The sequence below is a fragment of the Octopus bimaculoides genome, chromosome 6, assembly GCF_001194135.2.
Source record: "Octopus bimaculoides isolate UCB-OBI-ISO-001 chromosome 6, ASM119413v2, whole genome shotgun sequence".
NCBI classification, from domain to species: domain Eukaryota; kingdom Metazoa; phylum Mollusca; class Cephalopoda; order Octopoda; family Octopodidae; genus Octopus; species Octopus bimaculoides.
In genome coordinates this window covers 57,980,693-57,998,687 of record NC_068986.1, presented here as the reverse complement: position 1 = coordinate 57,998,687, position 17,995 = coordinate 57,980,693, and the positions used below count along the sequence as shown (strand labels likewise).

The following is a 17,995-nucleotide window of genomic DNA, read 5'->3' as shown; positions in this document are numbered from 1 at the left end:
ACACACACACACACACACACACACACACATATATTGTAAATATTTTTTCTTTAAGAATAAGTATATGTATTGTTTGTGTTGAAAGACTTGGCGTAGCTTGTTGTTTGGAAGAAACATGTACAGCGAAAGAAAGAAAGAAAATGTTACAATTTGTGTGCGTGTGTGTGTGTGTGTTTGTGTTTATGCATGCTAGTGTGTGTAAGTATGCTTGGTTTTATGGATGTGTTGGGAGGCGCAGGTTGGGTTTAAGCTTCGGAAATTTGTATTTATTTATTTAGTATCTTGTAATATTAGCTTTCTTTATAGTTGTTAGGTGTTTTCATTCGTAAAGTGTGCCAGCTAGTTATGGGTCAATGCCTAATTTGACCCGCTTGTTTTACATCTTTTTTTCTATTTTAATACTAAAGTATATTACTACTACTACTACTACTACTACTACTACTACTACTACTACTACTACTACTACTACTACTCATTAATAAATCGTCGTGAGCATGCTAATCTTAGATACATAAGTACATATACACATGCATACACACGTATACTTCTGATATATATATATATCATTAATTTTACGCTTCCGCTCACACACACACACGAGCAGTTAAGTTACTTATTTCTAGCTTGCAACAGAATTGTACAGACTTTACTGTGCTTATATACAAGTGACTTCATGAATAAGTATGTACCATTGACAAGTTATAAAAGAATGGACATAAAAAAACCCCAATTATCTATTAACACACTCTTATTCATAAACATACATAGACTTACACACACATACACACACACGCACGCGCGCACATTTCAGTTCGTTAATGGTTAGAAGAATAGCAGCTTATAACGGCAGACTTAAGCCGTCGCCCGATTTAACACCACCGGCTGGACTTTAGGGTGTCTTGAACAGAGTCCACTCTTTTGTAAGCATTTGGGTTCGTTCAGTGGTTTGAAGCTAAGTTTCTCCCTTCAATCCACTGTGATTAAACAGTAAAACTAATTGACGAGAGAATCCCAAGCATACCATATAAGTCAATATAAAGATACCCAAGCCTCAAACGAACATCACCAATAAAATATCAAATGGTTTAATAAAATTATATATAAGCGCCTCTACACGGCTCTTTGACCAGCTAAAAATAGCATTCAAATTTTCCTCCTTAAAATACACTTGCTTTAAGTGTTAAAGCACAACTGAGATGGGAAAACATCTAAGTTATTAAGACATCTCTCTTGGCATTGGCAGTAAAAGTTGGTGCAGGGTGCCACGGAGAAGATAAAAGACGAGTAAGCCTTAGTGATGTCGCAATGCGGTTTATCAGATTTTAGTTTTGATAGATTGTAATTTATTCTTAGGTTTCACCACGATATCTCTTCATGTAATTGGTTGAAAGAAATACCTTCCCCCTCTCCATTTCTCTTCAGTTGATCAGTAGCCCTGTTTTCATTATCCGTTCCAAATGTAGTTAAGAAAAAGAACCAGAAAAATAAAAGGGCGCTAATATTAAGAATATAGCATATTTGACTCGGAATGACCCAATTCTTGTTGTTTAGGCTCATGTCAACCCTGGTGGAGCAGACTTATGAATAAACGAACTCTGGACACAACCATTAAATACTTTTGTGTACCTGGGACAGTGGGGGAAACCTAAGGTACGCACGACAGCAGCGATATATCACGGATTCATAGGTGACATGCAATGGACCATGAAAATGAATCGTCTTGCAATATCATGTTATAACAATTCTTATATATTAACATTGACCTAAAACATAAATACAAAACGCTAGTGATAGTTCATTGACAGAATTATTAAAGAAATTTATATATCGGCATGCCGGACTAAAAAGTTTCGCTATCGGCGAGTTAGAATACCATTGCTTGAATGCATCCTTCATTTTAATTCGATAGGGGGTGATTTGAACAAGAACCGAACGACAACAATGCAAGGGCTACAAGCTTTATTTATTAATGGTAGTTAGTTACGGGAATTGTACAATTTCCACCATGTTTTCTCCATTTTTTTTTTGTTATTCTTTTCTCTGCGTTATTGTCTGTTACTTAATCTTATTCGCTACAATGACATTGAATTACTCATAATTCAGACGGAATTCATAGCACTTGATAAACACAAACTAAAGCTGTTCCATTTTTACCTTTTTCTTTTCTTTTAAGCACTTTATAAGCAAATTAAATCGTCTGTCACAATCCACTTGTACGTTTTCTTCATCAGATCATTCTCTCTTCCTACTATATTACGCTCTTGCTCATTATTTATAATATTAACGCTAACTTCTTTCTTTGTCTTTTTGCACATCTTCTTTCTCTGGGACATCATCTATCTTGTATATATGCGCATGCGCGCGCACACACACACACACACACACAAACACACATATACACGTACGCACGCGCGCTACTTTCATGCTGGTCTTTGTTGTCATATCAATTTGTTCGATGAGTTAGCTGGGAATTACCGGAATCTGATCGCATTGGACCGTGAAGGTTAGCTGTATCGCCCTGGAAAAAAAAAAGAAAAGAATTTACTCTAGTCTCCTTTTAGCCATGGGCTTTGTACGTCACTCCTTTTCTTCTGATATTTTATTTCTGTTTGTAATAAATGAATAAATAAATAAATAAATGCAAGAGAATGAGAAAGAGTGAGAGAAAGTGATGGATATCATGCTGTTATGTAAACAATATCTTAATCTGATTAACATTTACTATTATTATTATTATTATTATTATTATTATTATTGCATCTTCCTCCCATCGCACTTTGGTCTCTATCCCTTTGGTTGCATATATTATCTTTTTCTTCTCTCAGTTTGCATCTGAATATCACTTCGGTATTGAAATGGAGCTGTCGAGATGTCGGGTTGACAGTAGATGTGGTTGCGGCGAGGGGCAGTAATATGTGATAGTAGTGAAAGTAGGGGAGCGGGGAGTGAAACAATCTGCCTTTGTGATGAAAATTATTCAAAAGAAAGGACAAGTGAATTTTTGGATTTGTAGAATACCCTCATACTACTACTACTACTACTACTACTACTACTACTACTACTACTACTACTACTACCACCCATGAAAATAACTTCATTTATTATCCACAAGGACCCAAGTCGTTCTGGGTAGTACAAAGACGTAATACAAAAGAAATAACGAACATGAAAAAGTGCAAAGCAATAAAGACAGTGATGATAGATAATGACATTATAGGACAACAAAATAATAAGAAGAAAGGGTTCCCCCAAATGGAGGGTTCAACCACATAAAATGATGCGAAGTACCACGCAAACAAGTCCGGTTATCTTAATACACTCATATAGCTTCTTTTGTTGTTACTATTGTAGGATTTCTACTTTAGAAGAAATAGCTGTGTTCATGAACTTTCCTGTCACTTCTTGTTTTTGATGATGTTATGTAGTCACATGTAAGTTCTGATTTAACAGAGCTATTTTCAAACGCACTCATACCTTCTTTTATTCAGACACAGTATATCTAGGGCTATGGGACTTCAGGATAGTTTGGCTGGTTGAGCGACCGAGTACAGTCTTGTAACTCGAGTGAGTGAACAAAGTAAAACATTGTAGTATTTATGCCTCACTTGAGTGCTTGGGCACTATGAGTGATGGGGAAATAGTACTGCCAAGTGGGAACGAAACTAGTTCCAAATTATTCAATTCTCTAGAATTTGCTTCTTTTTCTTTCTCATATTTTTTTCAAAGCATGAATAGTAATTTTTCTTTTTACATCATAGTATGAGCCATAAGAATAGTCAACTGGAATAGTCAGTAAAGGGATTCTGATTGTTGTTATTTGTTCTCTCCAATATAACAGGTACATCTCCCTCGAATCCATTGTGTACATCCATTTAAAACAAATGGAAATACACATTGAATATACAGTAAATCTAGATAATATTTGGAACGTCTTTTGATCATAGATCTCTTAGATCAGATCTAATCTTATGTTTAAAAATGGCAACAAGAAGCAGTAGACAAGCGAATAAGGGACCAACTACTTAGCCCGCTAGATAATGCAACCACATTTTCTTCAAACCGTACTCTGTCGTCTTTTATAGAGAAAAGTGGAGAATGCATTGGCTAGTATTGGATACACAATATACACTAAACAGAAGACTGGAATGTCTACCTAAATAACTGAAAGGATGGGGTGTTCATTTGAGATTGACTGTAATACCTTCGGGATCATATTGACTTTCAATAGGCTCAGCTGGAAAGATCTAGTATAAAGGATATTTGATAAGCTACTGCTTATTAATTTGCACATTGCACTCTATCTAGTGACTGGTAGAGATTTGTTTATTTTCTACTTATTTGGTATATGGACAAAAATTATAATTCTTGTTGCTCTTAAGCTCACGTAACCCAAGTCCTATAGACCTATAACCAAAGGCGTTCCAGCTATGACCACGCAGGGTATTTTGGGGGATTACATTATCCATTGCACTTTTCCTAGATAGGGTTTGGTCTGATGGATAATTAGTCGCTCTCGTTGACTTGAGTAACTGATATTTACTATCCAGAATCTATGATGACTGTAGTTTGCAAAACTGTTCTTTCTTTCTTTCTTTCTTTCTTTCTTCGTTTTTTGTCTTTGATAATCTCATTTGTATAGAAGATTATAGTTATTTAAAAAATATACTGAGAAAGAAATATGGTACTAATTCTTATCAAACTCCGCCCATCAAATTTTTTCTGAACTTCATCATGGAATATATACGAAACGGTTCTTAAATTATGTGTGTGTGTGTGTGTGTGTGTGCATGCATGTATATTTTATGATGCGTGTAATACAAATAATAGTACTCTGTGCATGGTGTATGTATGCATACATTCTCATGCATGTGGTTTTTATTTTATTGTTTATATACTTATTCATTTATTTATTTCAAGTCCTATTGCTTTTATGAACCTGTTTGTACTGCTGTCGAAAATATGCTATGGATGAGCGCTTACTTAAGAAGCACAACTTAATTTTATACCCCCATAAGAACTGCCAGCAACAACTTTGCACGTGCCTTCCATCCAAGCGTGATTGAAATCGCCTAATTCGTATAAACAGCTGAAATCTCTCTATTTCCACCCACTAAACTTTCGTAGTTTCAGTCGAAAATAAAGAATGGAAAGAAAAAAAGAAAAAAAGAATATTGAATCGATTTTCATTTAATTTAATAAATTGATTTAATGATTGATTTATTTTTTAATTATAATTTTTTCTGGTTAGTGGAAAAATTCGACTCCTAAATTTACATTAAAAAAATGCAGCCACTGTTTCTGTCTGACTGACGTTTCATAGTTTAGTTAACATATATGTATTTATTCATCTATTTATTTAGAATTCTTATCTATCTATCTATCTATCTATCTATCTATCTATCTATCTATCTATCTGTCTGTCTGGCTTTCTGTCTATCTGTCTTTCTGTCTGTCTGTCTATCTATCTATCTATCTATCTATCTATCTATCTATCTATCTATCTATCTATCTATCTATCTATCTATCTATTTATCTATCTGATATGTGTACAAGTTACACTGCGGGAATTTTTCTTTATCATTAGTAGTTGATTTGACATCACCGTGATTTAGGTATTTTTCGACAGTATCATCTCTTTCCTTCACACGATGTTGAAAGCAGCATGACGCTATTGGGGCATGTCTTAGTGTTAAGAATGTATTCAACTCAACTTGAATAAATTATAAACAATTGAGGAAATATGAAACCATAATATATAAATCTCTGTTGCGTGTGCGTAGAGCGAAATATTCTATCATGGAGATGCCTGACAATTTAAGACTCAAGTAATAGTGGTGGTGGTGGTGGTGATAATACACTGCCTTGAGAATTTCACGCACAAATAAAAAGCGGTATATAGCTTCCTGTTTTTAGTTTCTGCTTGTTTCTCCAAACCTTTCTGTGTGTCACACTGTTTTCTAGATTTGTTTTTCTACTTCTCAGTGTTTTGGCCTATTCTCTTCATTCTTTTTATCTCTCATCCCATATTTTATTACTTATAACTTTTCAATTTAATTTTGTTTTATAAATTTCTAAAATTTAAGTTCTCTTTTTGTCTATTGATATTATTGCGGATATTATATGGGTGACTTTTCTGCATACAAGGTATAATCACCTGTAGGCTCCACCTTATACAATTATTTTTACTGTAGTCTCGACTTCTTTGGGAGTGAGCGAAAATACAAAGAAGTACATTGTATGTATGTGTATGCGTGTATAAGTGCAAAAAAGGTGTTTTTAGATGCCTCTTCACTGTTAAAAGTAATTTAGATGCTCGATTAATGGATTCAATAACTTGTGTACTAGACTAATAAATATTGGATTTCATATATTTGACTAAAGACTCTTGAAAGTATTGCTCCATCATGGCTGCTTTCTAATGACTAAAATCTTTTATATATGAACAAAGCTTTTGCCTCGTATACGTTACGAGATTGTGCAATTAATAAGAAAATTAATTGTTATTGAAATTAGAAAGAAAAAATTAGCAAAGTACTTAACAGTTCTTCCCATGGAAGCGTTTCTTTCATTAATTAAGAATATAACGAATTGATTATATTACATTAAGCAATATGATTAAATACGAGCGAAATATTTCCTGCTTAACGTTAAGGGAATTTTCCCTTTTCCCGTTAAAACTTAAAATATGTCATTAAAGTGAAAATATTAATAATTCATGCTATTTTATTTTTCATGATTTTTTCTTTTCGGAAGAGGAAGAAATTAATTAAAAGAAAAGCATTTAGAATATATATCTTTCAAAGCTGTAAGATACGATTGTGTAACATTAGTATCCGGAAATGGCAATATTGCTAATGATTTCCATATGTTGATTAACAAACTTTAGATCTTAAAAAAAATCCTCTCAGCCAACATCTTTTCTGCTAAGGAACATCACACGAAAAACAAAATTAAGCATACACCTAATGCTCTTACATTGATTGATAAGTGTTTGATTCAATTAATGTAAAGATCATGAAAAATTATGTCCTTACATTTTTTTTTCAAACTGGGGCCTCTCGAAACAGTTTACTCATCAGCAGCCCGTTTCGTTAAGAATGTTTTCACATTGTTTAACGTCTGGTGATATTACACACTTAGCTTCTACCATAGCCTTGGATTGATAGAAGCCGTTTTGGTGAAATTTGGTAACCAGAAACTATGCAGAAGCTCATCGGATTAGATTACTTGCACATTTTTTATTCATTGGACGTAAACTAGTCTGGTCGCATTGTTTAGCACTACCTCTCAATCCTTGGACACATTTAGTAGATTCTACTCTGATACAAATATTTGGACCAGATTCCCTTTCTTTTTCTCTCCGTTAACCTCGGAATTATCCTCCCCCCCCCCAAAAAAAAAAAAAATTTGTGCTACACCCTTTCTTCCTGTGTTGAATCTATAGCCCTTATCCCAACCTCTCAGCCTCCTAAATATAAAAAAAGTAAGCCTTAATATAATTAGATTCGCGATTGAACAAATATAATTCAATTAATGACACAGAAAGAAACAATGGCATATCAGCGAGATTTGAACTCAGAACATAGGCGGACATAACTCATACAACATCATATCTATACAGCAGAAAACCTTTTGTCCCACTCTCTAACTGATTCTGCCAATCCATTACCCTTCTCAAATTGATAACTATAATAAAAGAATATTAATATGAGAGATTATAGTTATAGTGATAATGATAATGATGATGTTGATAGCATTCATAAAAATAAAGATTCTCGTAATAACAAAGGTCTATTTTGGTTTATAATCGCTATTTTATAGACATGAGTATCGTATATATGCTGTTCATTAGAATTTACAGCTCCTTTAGATCAACCATACATGAAAACCATTTCAGACATTTTGTCGACTCGTTCAAGATCAATATAAAATTAGATTTTATTTATAAAGTCTTCATCTTTTCTCAGATTTCATAAAAGTCGAAAAGGAAATTAGCAACAACGTTAATAAATACGAGTAGAACAAAAATGGTGAAGAAATGAACATTTTCATCAAATAATTGTGTAATATTTACTGAGCTGTTGCTTTGTTTTAAAATTGATAGTTCTATGTGTGGATGTATGTGTATGTGTATTTCGTATGTGGCAACGAGTTGAAATGTGAAGAATGAAAAAGCTTTGAGGTTTGAAATTAACTTACACATACGTGCGCGCGCGCGTACTTAAAATTGATAGCTGTGTGTGTGTGTGTGTGTTGTAACGAACTGAAATACAAAGAATGAAGAGCTTTGAGGTAACCTTATTTTCATGTACATGAATATACGCATACATATAGAGCAGTATGTTTGAGTTTATTAATGTTCAAAATATATCTAACCAGTAAAAGAAAATGACGGATGTAGGGGCAGGAGGTTCAAGGATGGAAAATACCTTCTTGATTAAATATTACGAGTTTCTTACTCTATGAAAGGAAGAGAGATATCTTGAGAAATGCATTACCAACGGAAGAACGGACTGCTCTATAAAAGTAAAAGGAAGGAGTGTGGGTGTATGTGTTTGTAAGCATATGTGCGCGGGTATTATATATGTGCGTGTGTAAATACATATATGTACGTGTGTATGTATATATATATATATATATATATATATATATATAAATCTGTGTGCACATACACGGATGTAAATATATATAAGTACGTGTGTATGTATGTATGTATATATAAATCTATGTATATGCGTATATACTCTATGTAAATATATGTATATCTGTTTGTGTGTATTACACATGTCACGCATACATGCATTCACCCCTCCACACACACACAGATATTTATAAATATATGTAGCAGTGTTGTACCGAAATTAATGCAAAAGTGAGCATAACTCTTTTCATTAACTGGCGTAAGTCGTTCAAATTGCTCATATTCCTAGAGTAAGTGTTCTATGAAAATGTACTCCTCCATATATTCTCAATAACAAATGATGCATTCGTGCCATCATTGAACTCAACAATTCAGGTGTGCATTACTGTACCCACTTCTTCACGCCTACTCTCATCTTGTCGGTGTCATTAAATTGTTGTTCACGAACACTGCCCTTCATTGGACCGAACAGGTGGAAGATGAATGGCACCAGATATGGTGGCTGAGGGAATCATCGGCCTGTCACATTTGCCAATTGTCTGTTTATTATTATATATATGTGTGGTCACATATTGTTATGAAGAATGAGGATTTTTTTAAAGATTCTTTTTCGGTCTCTGCCTCCTAATAGCTTTTACCAGTTTTTTCGGATTCTCTTATTTAAGATCCTATTCGCGGTACAAGCATAGTAAGAAAATTAAGGAGAATGGAAGCCTCTGTCATCCCTTCCAAAAGAGTCACCAGAACTTTCTCTGCCTATCTCAGGTCTTAAATAGCTTACGTTATGGAAAGAGGCGCAACTGAATTTCGTTTACAAGCATTCCATGCATTATATGTATATGTTAAAGATAGAATCACTTTTATCGCCTGCTACCTGATCTGGAAAAATGTATTTTCCCGGGCTTCAAACGCTTCCAACAATTCAGAGCAGACTTTCACCATTCTCCCCTTCAAGTCGCCTGTCAACTGCCGAGGTGCTCACTTTACACATTTTCCAATACCCATAGTCTTCCACTATCTTTTGCAACGTATTGAGACCAGACTTCAGCAGTGCAGCAAAGTCAGCCATTGTGACTCATCTGTCAGCGCGAATCAATTCGCCCACACGTTCGGTCTCACTCCGCATGGAGGCTGGCTATTTTTAAAACTTCTTCATCCATCTGTGCACATTCGTCTTGTCAGTGGTGTCATCTCCGTAAACAACCTGTATCCTTCTATGGATGTCGGAGAAGCTGCATCTTTCCTTCGGCAAGAATTCAATGACCTCATACTACTTCTTGAATCCATTATTTGCCAGGGATGAAGAAGAAAAAGGAAGAAAAGTTATTATAGATCATGGGTTACCCTACCAACATGTGTAATTAAAACAACCTGTTTCGTTGATCGGATCAACCGGAACCCTCATTACCAGTTATGTCATATATATATATATATATATATATATAATATTCTACTTACAAACTTCGGTCGCAAACACATTGTCTCACTTTCGATTTCACTTCATATCTTATTGGGCAGTCATTTTCGTCTATATCTTCAGAAGAAGCAGTAGGTTGTGAATAGAACTTGGTTATCTGTCCGACAACAGGTCATATATATACATGTGCCTGAGACCGCGTTTATGTGGAAAAATAAAAGTATTTTTTAAAAACTACGTAACTTAGTGACCATAGAAATACAAATAAGTAATTGTTTCGATATGGTCGCATGAATTATTGATGCCGATGGTCAAACATGGCTGCTGCCTGAGAAATGAAACCAATATCAACATAAAGAATATAAATCGCGGGATGTGTGCCAGCTGATCATTTAACAGTTTCTTTTCGGAAAAAACATTCCGGATAAGAAGTGGAGCGAAGTAAATGGGGGAAGAAACCCAATTTACCATTGAAGATCTTTACAACTGAAGCAGTTTTCATCAACAGCATTATAATTTGACTTGATGGCGCGGAGGGTAATAAAATGAGAATAAAAATAATAATTGAGGTTACCTTGGTGGTCTTCAGACTGTTAATGTTGCATGTAAGAATATTCATTTTAGTTTTCAAATGTATACAGTGTTGGTTTGTTTTAATGAGCTATCTTATCACTTTTGTCTTTCTGTTATATATATCCCTCCTATATTTTCTTTGTCACTAAGGTATATATTAATTTATCACTGACTATGATATACAAAAAACACGATGGCTACAGATTAACAATCTTTGATTGTAGGTCTTCCCCCTCGAATCGGCTTACAATCAAAAGTTGCCAAGGGCCGAACCATTCCTGCTTTATAAACTTTTAGGAACAATGTTTCGTAGACCACATTATGGAAGATATAGCGTTGTGTTGCGAAGGAAATGTTGGTGTTATTTCTAGCAATTTTAGCGACCACGTAATAGCATATTTACTTGTATGTTGTTTGCTGGCATACTAACTGCCCTAACGCTCAGATAATAGTTTCCTTTGTAATAATAATGTTGTGGGTGCATGCATGCGTACGTGTGCATGTGGTTGGCGAAATAGTGGAAAAGCTCTCATAAATAAAAATGTAGCTACTGGGATTAAACTACGATATTGCTTCATTTAACTCTATTTAATTATCGAATCTATAAACAATTTAGTGATATCAATAATGAATTGTTTGGACGCCGAGCTAGAGAGAAGTGGTAGGGTATGGCGTGGTATCGTGTAGTGAGAGACTGATTTTGTGCTCAGTTAGCTGCTTCAAGTATTGTGAATCTGACCTGTTACCATGTCCAATTAGAGGATCCCAACCCTTACGTCTCTTCATATGTAGCCCCAAATGCCACGCCTACATATTCCTTTATTATTATTAATTTTATTTTATTTTGTTTTCTTTTGAAAACGGCGGCAACTTAGATGACTCTAACATGCAAAACAATCGTAATATATCATCAAATATTATCTTGCACGCGATTTTATCGTACAACATTAGTAGTTGAGATCAGTTTACAGATCTTTAAATGATGTATTTCTTCACCTTCTTTGTTGTGCTTGCTGTAATTGTTTATTTTGCTTTTTTGTTTGTTATTCTGTTATCTATTCCTGTTTTTCTTTATTTCTTTATTAATTTCATTAAGGAAAAATGATCTTTACATACTTGTCATTCTCTCAGTTTCTTTCTTACTCTTCGCATATCTATCTATCTATCTATCTATCTATCTATCTATCTATCTATCTGTCTGTCTGTCTGTCTGTCTGTCTGTCTGTCTGTATGTCTTCTTAGTCATAGCTTCTTCCATAAAACCCGATCTTCTCATTATCTGTGTGCCCCTTTCTTGAATTATTGCTTTGATCACCAATCCTACCTACTCTCTCTCTCTCTCTCTCTCTCTCTCTCTCTCTCTCTCTCTCTCTCCCCCTCTCTCTCTTTCATTTCTCTTTACTTCAATTGCACCCCACTCTGTCAACAAAATAGTATTTGTTTCCTCTACCAATAACAACTACACTTTTACCGCTTTACTATTCTATAATTTTCTTTCCCAGTTTCCCTCTCTCACGCATTTTTAAAGGCCTTTCTTTTCAAAAAGTGCATCAGCATTTCATAAGATCAAATCCACCTGAATTAAACGCTGTATAATAAGTGATCCACTAGATTAATGGAGTCGGTGACAAAAAAAAAAGAAAAAAATTATTGGAATGCCCTCAGTCTCTATTTTATCTTCCTTCGTGAAATTTTATAAATTTTAAATTTCGAACGCATCACATTTTTAACAATGTGATTGACAAAAATAAAGTTTTGGAATGAACAGTTTCAACCAAACTATATTTGCTATACTGCTATACGTGTCCTTAGCCTCTTTGTGATATCCCACTAATTTTGTAGTATTTTTGCAACGCGAGCATTTTGTCTCTAAGGTCACTTTGCTATGGCTGTAGCACTATGCGAAAATGGAGTTCTATATGTTTTAAGTATACGGCGATGACAAACTCACATGCCGAAATTTTCTTTAACTATTTCCACTTTTCTTGTTTTGTCCTGGAGTAAGTTTTCTATCATGTTTTGTGATGTCCTCTCCATGGTTTAATCAATACATCATTAATCTTTAAAATAAAAATGTTTCTATTGCTTTCTATGTATCATATCAAAAAATACCGTGTGGTCTAGAATGGTGGTATCGCCACACTCGCCTTCCTTCTTGAATCCAATTTTAGCTTTATGAATTGTAATAGATCTCACGTTACTCCCATATTACTTAGGTGTCCTTGGAAATAAATTACGTGTTCAGGAATATATTAAATTTCTTTCCTTTTACTCGATGTATATTAGAAATAGAAATTAAAACTAAAACAAGTCGAAAAATTAAATAAAAGAAAAAACAAAAACTAGTCTCACTGAATTACAAATGCTTCAAAATTTTCAGCAATTAACCTTTTTCGGCGTTTGCTTTTTGTTTTGTTTTTAAATTCAATTTGAGAATGTTTCACTACTTTCCACCCTCTTATTTCAATGAGTGATTTACAATATTTAAGCGAAAATTTATTGCATACATCAAAGCTGCGGACATGTTAGTGTGTGTATTTATTTCAGTTTGCTATTCTTTCTAATCACGTTTGGTAAGTGTTAAAATGGTGGGTGGATACACACACACATACATACATACATACATACATATCATTTTAGTGTTCAATTTTACGTAGAAAACACTTTAGAAATATCTTCCACAAATGATTACAAATTAAGCAATTGGAAGCTGAAAAGTTTACTAATAGAGTATCAGACGACCTGGATCAATTCACGCCATATTTAAAAGAGTAAATGTGAAATCGAATTCATAACATTTGTATAGGGCAAAGTATAATTATGTGAGGTGTTGTCATTATTATTATTAAGGCGGCGAGCCGGCAGAATCGGCATCACACCGCAACAAAATACTTAGCAGTATTTCCTCCGTCTTAACGTTCTGAGTTCAAACTCCGGCGAGGAGGTCTTTGCCTTTCCTCCTTACGGGGTCGATAAACTATGTACCAGTTGAGGTCTGGGATCGATGTCATCTACTCAACCCCTCTCTCAAATTTTCAGGCCTTGTGCTTATAGTAGAAAGGATTATTATAAGGAACATTGTCCCACTGCCTTCTTCCTTCTTTTGACTGGAAGGAGCAGGCAGTTTTCTCTGTGAAAATTAAAACTGGATTTATCGAACTTACTTTGTGAAATGAGGGAGAGAGTTTTACTGCTTTTATTGCAGTCGCATTTATCTTATTGACTTCCTACAAAAGTAAAAGAAATGTTGAGAGACTTTTCTTGAACGCTGAAATCTGCTGAAGGATACCCGAGACCTAAACCTTTTCACCTTTTTTTATATCCAACTCTTGATTTCCATCCTTAATACTATCACACTTAAGAAATCTTTATCTTCCTACTGGTAATTATAATGACTTTTTTTTTTATTAAACTGTAGGTTAACATTTATTCTAAGAGCTTAACACTGTATCATCGGTTTTAAAGAGTAACAGGTTACATCTGAGATTGGATCGTATTTTGAGTGGCTACTATACACTGTAATACTGTGCTGAGTTATCTTTTCATTTTCATAGAGTTGAAGTGCAGTGAGTGGATTGATCAGAGCCAATAGATTTACTGAATCTTTAGAGTTCTAAAAAAGTGCATTGCACTGCTTGTCTTGAATCACTACGTTCTGAATTCAAACCCCGCTGAAACTAATTTTCTCTACCAAACTTTTGGAGTTGATAAACTAAATGATCAGTTAAGTACTAGGATTCATATAATTCAATGTTACCCTCCGCCATATTTAAGGCCTTCTGCCTATGGAAGAAATCAATATTATTATTAGTAGTAGTAGCAAGAAATTATTACTATGATGATTATTATTATTAGTAGTAGTGGTATTAGTTCGAACGTTGTTATTCAATAAATAGTTGATTTACTATGAAAATTGTATATGAACAAATATCGTATAGTTGTTCACATACAATTTGTTCTTCAGTCCAGCCAGTCCAGGCACGGTTACTGCTGGTAAATAAATAGATTGGCGCCTTGACGGAATAATGTTCGCCGTGGTTCAATGCAGTCAGAAATCACCTCGTTTCGGTTTAAAATTTACCGACCTCGTTCCTCGTAATATTGCTGGCTCCACAGTGTCTGAACACTCGCCCTTATTTTTCCTCCTTCCATTTAAACTGCGTGGGAGAATCTTTCTGGAAAGTATTTTTTAAAATTAACTAATTCTCTGCTAGCAAAGTCACACTTGAATCTACCTCTCTAACTATCTAGCCATACAATTAACTAATTTATATAATTATAATTTGTTTGCTCGGCATTTCAGTATCCAAAGCACTAGTGTCTCACACTACAATTCCTAAATTCATTATTTAATCGTGTTTTTATATATTACTTTACTTGATATCATATATCAATACATGGCTTATATTTACTCATAAATACTGTCAATATATTCTCCACTTGTGCCTCTATAAGAAATCAATAAATCCAAATATGGACGAGTGCCGTAATATAATGACATATTCACGATTCTGTTTCGATTCGGTCCTTGAGTTGAATGATTTCATCCCCCAATTTGTGTGTAATGACCCCAAAAGAGGCATTAACGTCACACAATCTCATTTCCTATACTACCTACTTGTTAATATACAACTTTGTAGAATACATGAATATTGTTTTGTTCTAAACATGTATTTTTCTTTTCTGTTTTACAGTGCCAAATGGCCATACAGATGTGGAAAATCGAACAGACGCACAAAACGACCAGGTAATGTTAATATTTGTATATTTATAATAAACCGTATTTTGGAGTAATAGTATCAGTAATTACCGGTTTAGAACTAACCAGTCACAATCTCAACGCATTTACCATAACGACAATATGAAGAAAATGTCTGTGTAACCTGGACAGAACAAACGTGACGAAGGAGTTTCGTTCAAAAGTACTGGTTCATAACATTTCTTGTCACGCATTTTAAAACACACACACACACACCCATGTATGCCGAGTTCCACCCTGTTTCCGCCGACCACAACCCCCAGTTAATCCAAGTCTATATTAGAACACATGCCCATGGTACCGCGTAGTACTCTCGAACACAGGACTATAACGACTGTGAAATGACTCTCAGGCGTGTATGAGATTAGCAACTTATCTTTCTTTAAAAACTACACAAATTTGGGTCATAGAAATAAAACGGAGTTCCTGTGGATTTTTAGCCCCAAATCAACAATCGTATGATTAAAGGCATCTCAAGATTGACCATATTGTCTTATATTCGCTCAGATGTAGTTTGGTTAAGATTGCAATATCGAATGACTCCGTTTTGTAAAAAAACATTGGCATGAATTATGGAAAATTCGGCTGCTATTGCTGGCATGTGTAGTGACTAGGGATAGTATATGCTTGTGTTAGCCAAAAGTCAGTGCTGTGATCGAACACCCTACAATCAAAATGATGACCATCTTTAAGACAGATTTGGCTACCATTTCTAGCAGGCGAAGCTTGTTATTTTAACTGTAACAAGATCTTCTGGCATTGAAACAATACTTTTTTTCTTTTATTTCTTTATTTTGATTTTTTTTTGAAATATGAAAATATGAAAGAATGTTATTGAAAGTGAGAGATGTTGACTGTCTCAATCAACCGGCAAGTCATGACAGCAAGAAAGTATTTTAATTAAAAATCCTTAATTTATTTATTCTTTGCGGTCGTCTTGATGTTATCATCGTCATTATTATCATTATTATTATTACTACTACTATTATCATTATTATTATTATTATTATTATTATTATTATTATTATTACTACTACTATTATCATTATTATTATTATTATTATTATTATTATTATTATTATTATTATTATTATTGCTGTTGTTGTTGTTATGTTCAAACTATGCAGCAAGAACTATTTGTAGCTTGAAATTGGACGAGGCCGCAAATGTCTCTTTGTTGAATTGAACTTCAATAATTTTGTGGGAGGAGAAGATATGAATTAACCTCTTCAATTTCCATTGATTTTTTTTTCGGTGAAACAACAACAACTGCAACAACAACCAGTAGCAATAATAACAAAAGCTAAAATAATGATGTTATGGCGTAGAAAACACGAATAATTCTTTAACTGACCTTAGGTCTAACTTGTCTTTTTTCAGAACGAAGCATCTGTATGTAGAAAAATAGGGAGAAAAAAAGTCCCGCCTCTTTTTTATTATATTAATGATATTAGCGAGATAACGTAAAACAAGGAGGACAAAGACACCACCCACAGTTACTAGGATGTGCCCTCTCTTATTTTTGCGTTTGTTTTGCTGCTTTTCTTTTATTTCGTCCCACCCAAACATTCTTTCTCTATATTATTGTTGGTTGCCCATCTCAGTACTAGATGTGGTAATTCCATTGATGGCGCTCTTCGAGAAAGAAAAACCACACACACAAACCTATACACAAACAAACAAAAAAACAAGAAAAAACCCTTTGCACTGTAAAAGCATCAAGAGTCGTTTCGCTCTTTTGACCTCCTCCTCGCAATCCTCAACATCTCTCATTCCCCCACCCACCCATTATACTCTATCACTTCTTCACTTGCACTACCACCCCAACTCCACCACCACTACCACCACCACCACCATCCGCACCACTATTACCACCATCACCTCCGCACACACAGCTCTTTCCACTTCGGTTTGTCTTTATAGTTGGTCTGTGTTCTGGAACTATGAACGATTTAACAAAGAATTACCGATTGATACATCCTTTTGGTTAGGATTTCATCAAATTTAGCCAAAAATAAATAAATAAACAATAAATAAATAAAAATAACAGCCAAAGAAAGAAGAAAAAAGAAGGAACAAGAATACCAATGAATTTTCGCGTCTCTTTATTATGTTTTTGTACGTTTATATACTTTGTATTATTTATTTTATTTTATTTTCATTATTCGTTATTTGGTAATTCCATTTAGATGTGACTCAAAGACCTTTTAATGCATTTTCTCCTCCTCTTTCTGTCCTTTCCCCCCTTAATTTCATTTATATATTTATTTATTTATATATTTCGTTATTCTTTTCCTTCTCATAGCTTTTGAGTCTTTCTAATCAAGGAGCAAAGAGCGGCGATCGAATTGAACATAGATTCGATTGATTACCATTATTTGTGGTTGTTGTTGTTGTTGTTGTTGTTGTTGTTGCTGCTGCTAGTTCACTATTGACTGCCGATATAGCATCGAACTAACTCTTTCATTACATTTAGATTATGTGTGCTTCTCTCTTCGTTACAAGCCGATCCATTCACTGGCATTCACCATTCTGTCTCTTTCGTACACACACACACACAAACACACACGTGTGTATATATATATATATATATATATATATATAT

General features: G+C 34.3%; 1 protein-coding gene across 1 annotated transcript in view; it reads left to right on the top strand.

Moving 5' to 3' along the window:
• The window catches only part of LOC106868936 (paired box protein Pax-5), a 261,351-nt gene that overhangs the window by 196,617 nt on the left and 46,739 nt on the right, over positions 1 to 17,995 (top strand). The window contains exons 6-7 of the mRNA XM_052968470.1: positions 3,352 to 3,404; positions 15,326 to 15,378. Of these exons, the coding sequence (XP_052824430.1) occupies positions 3,352 to 3,404; positions 15,326 to 15,378 (106 nt within the window). The remainder of the gene's footprint in view (positions 1 to 3,351; positions 3,405 to 15,325; positions 15,379 to 17,995) is intronic.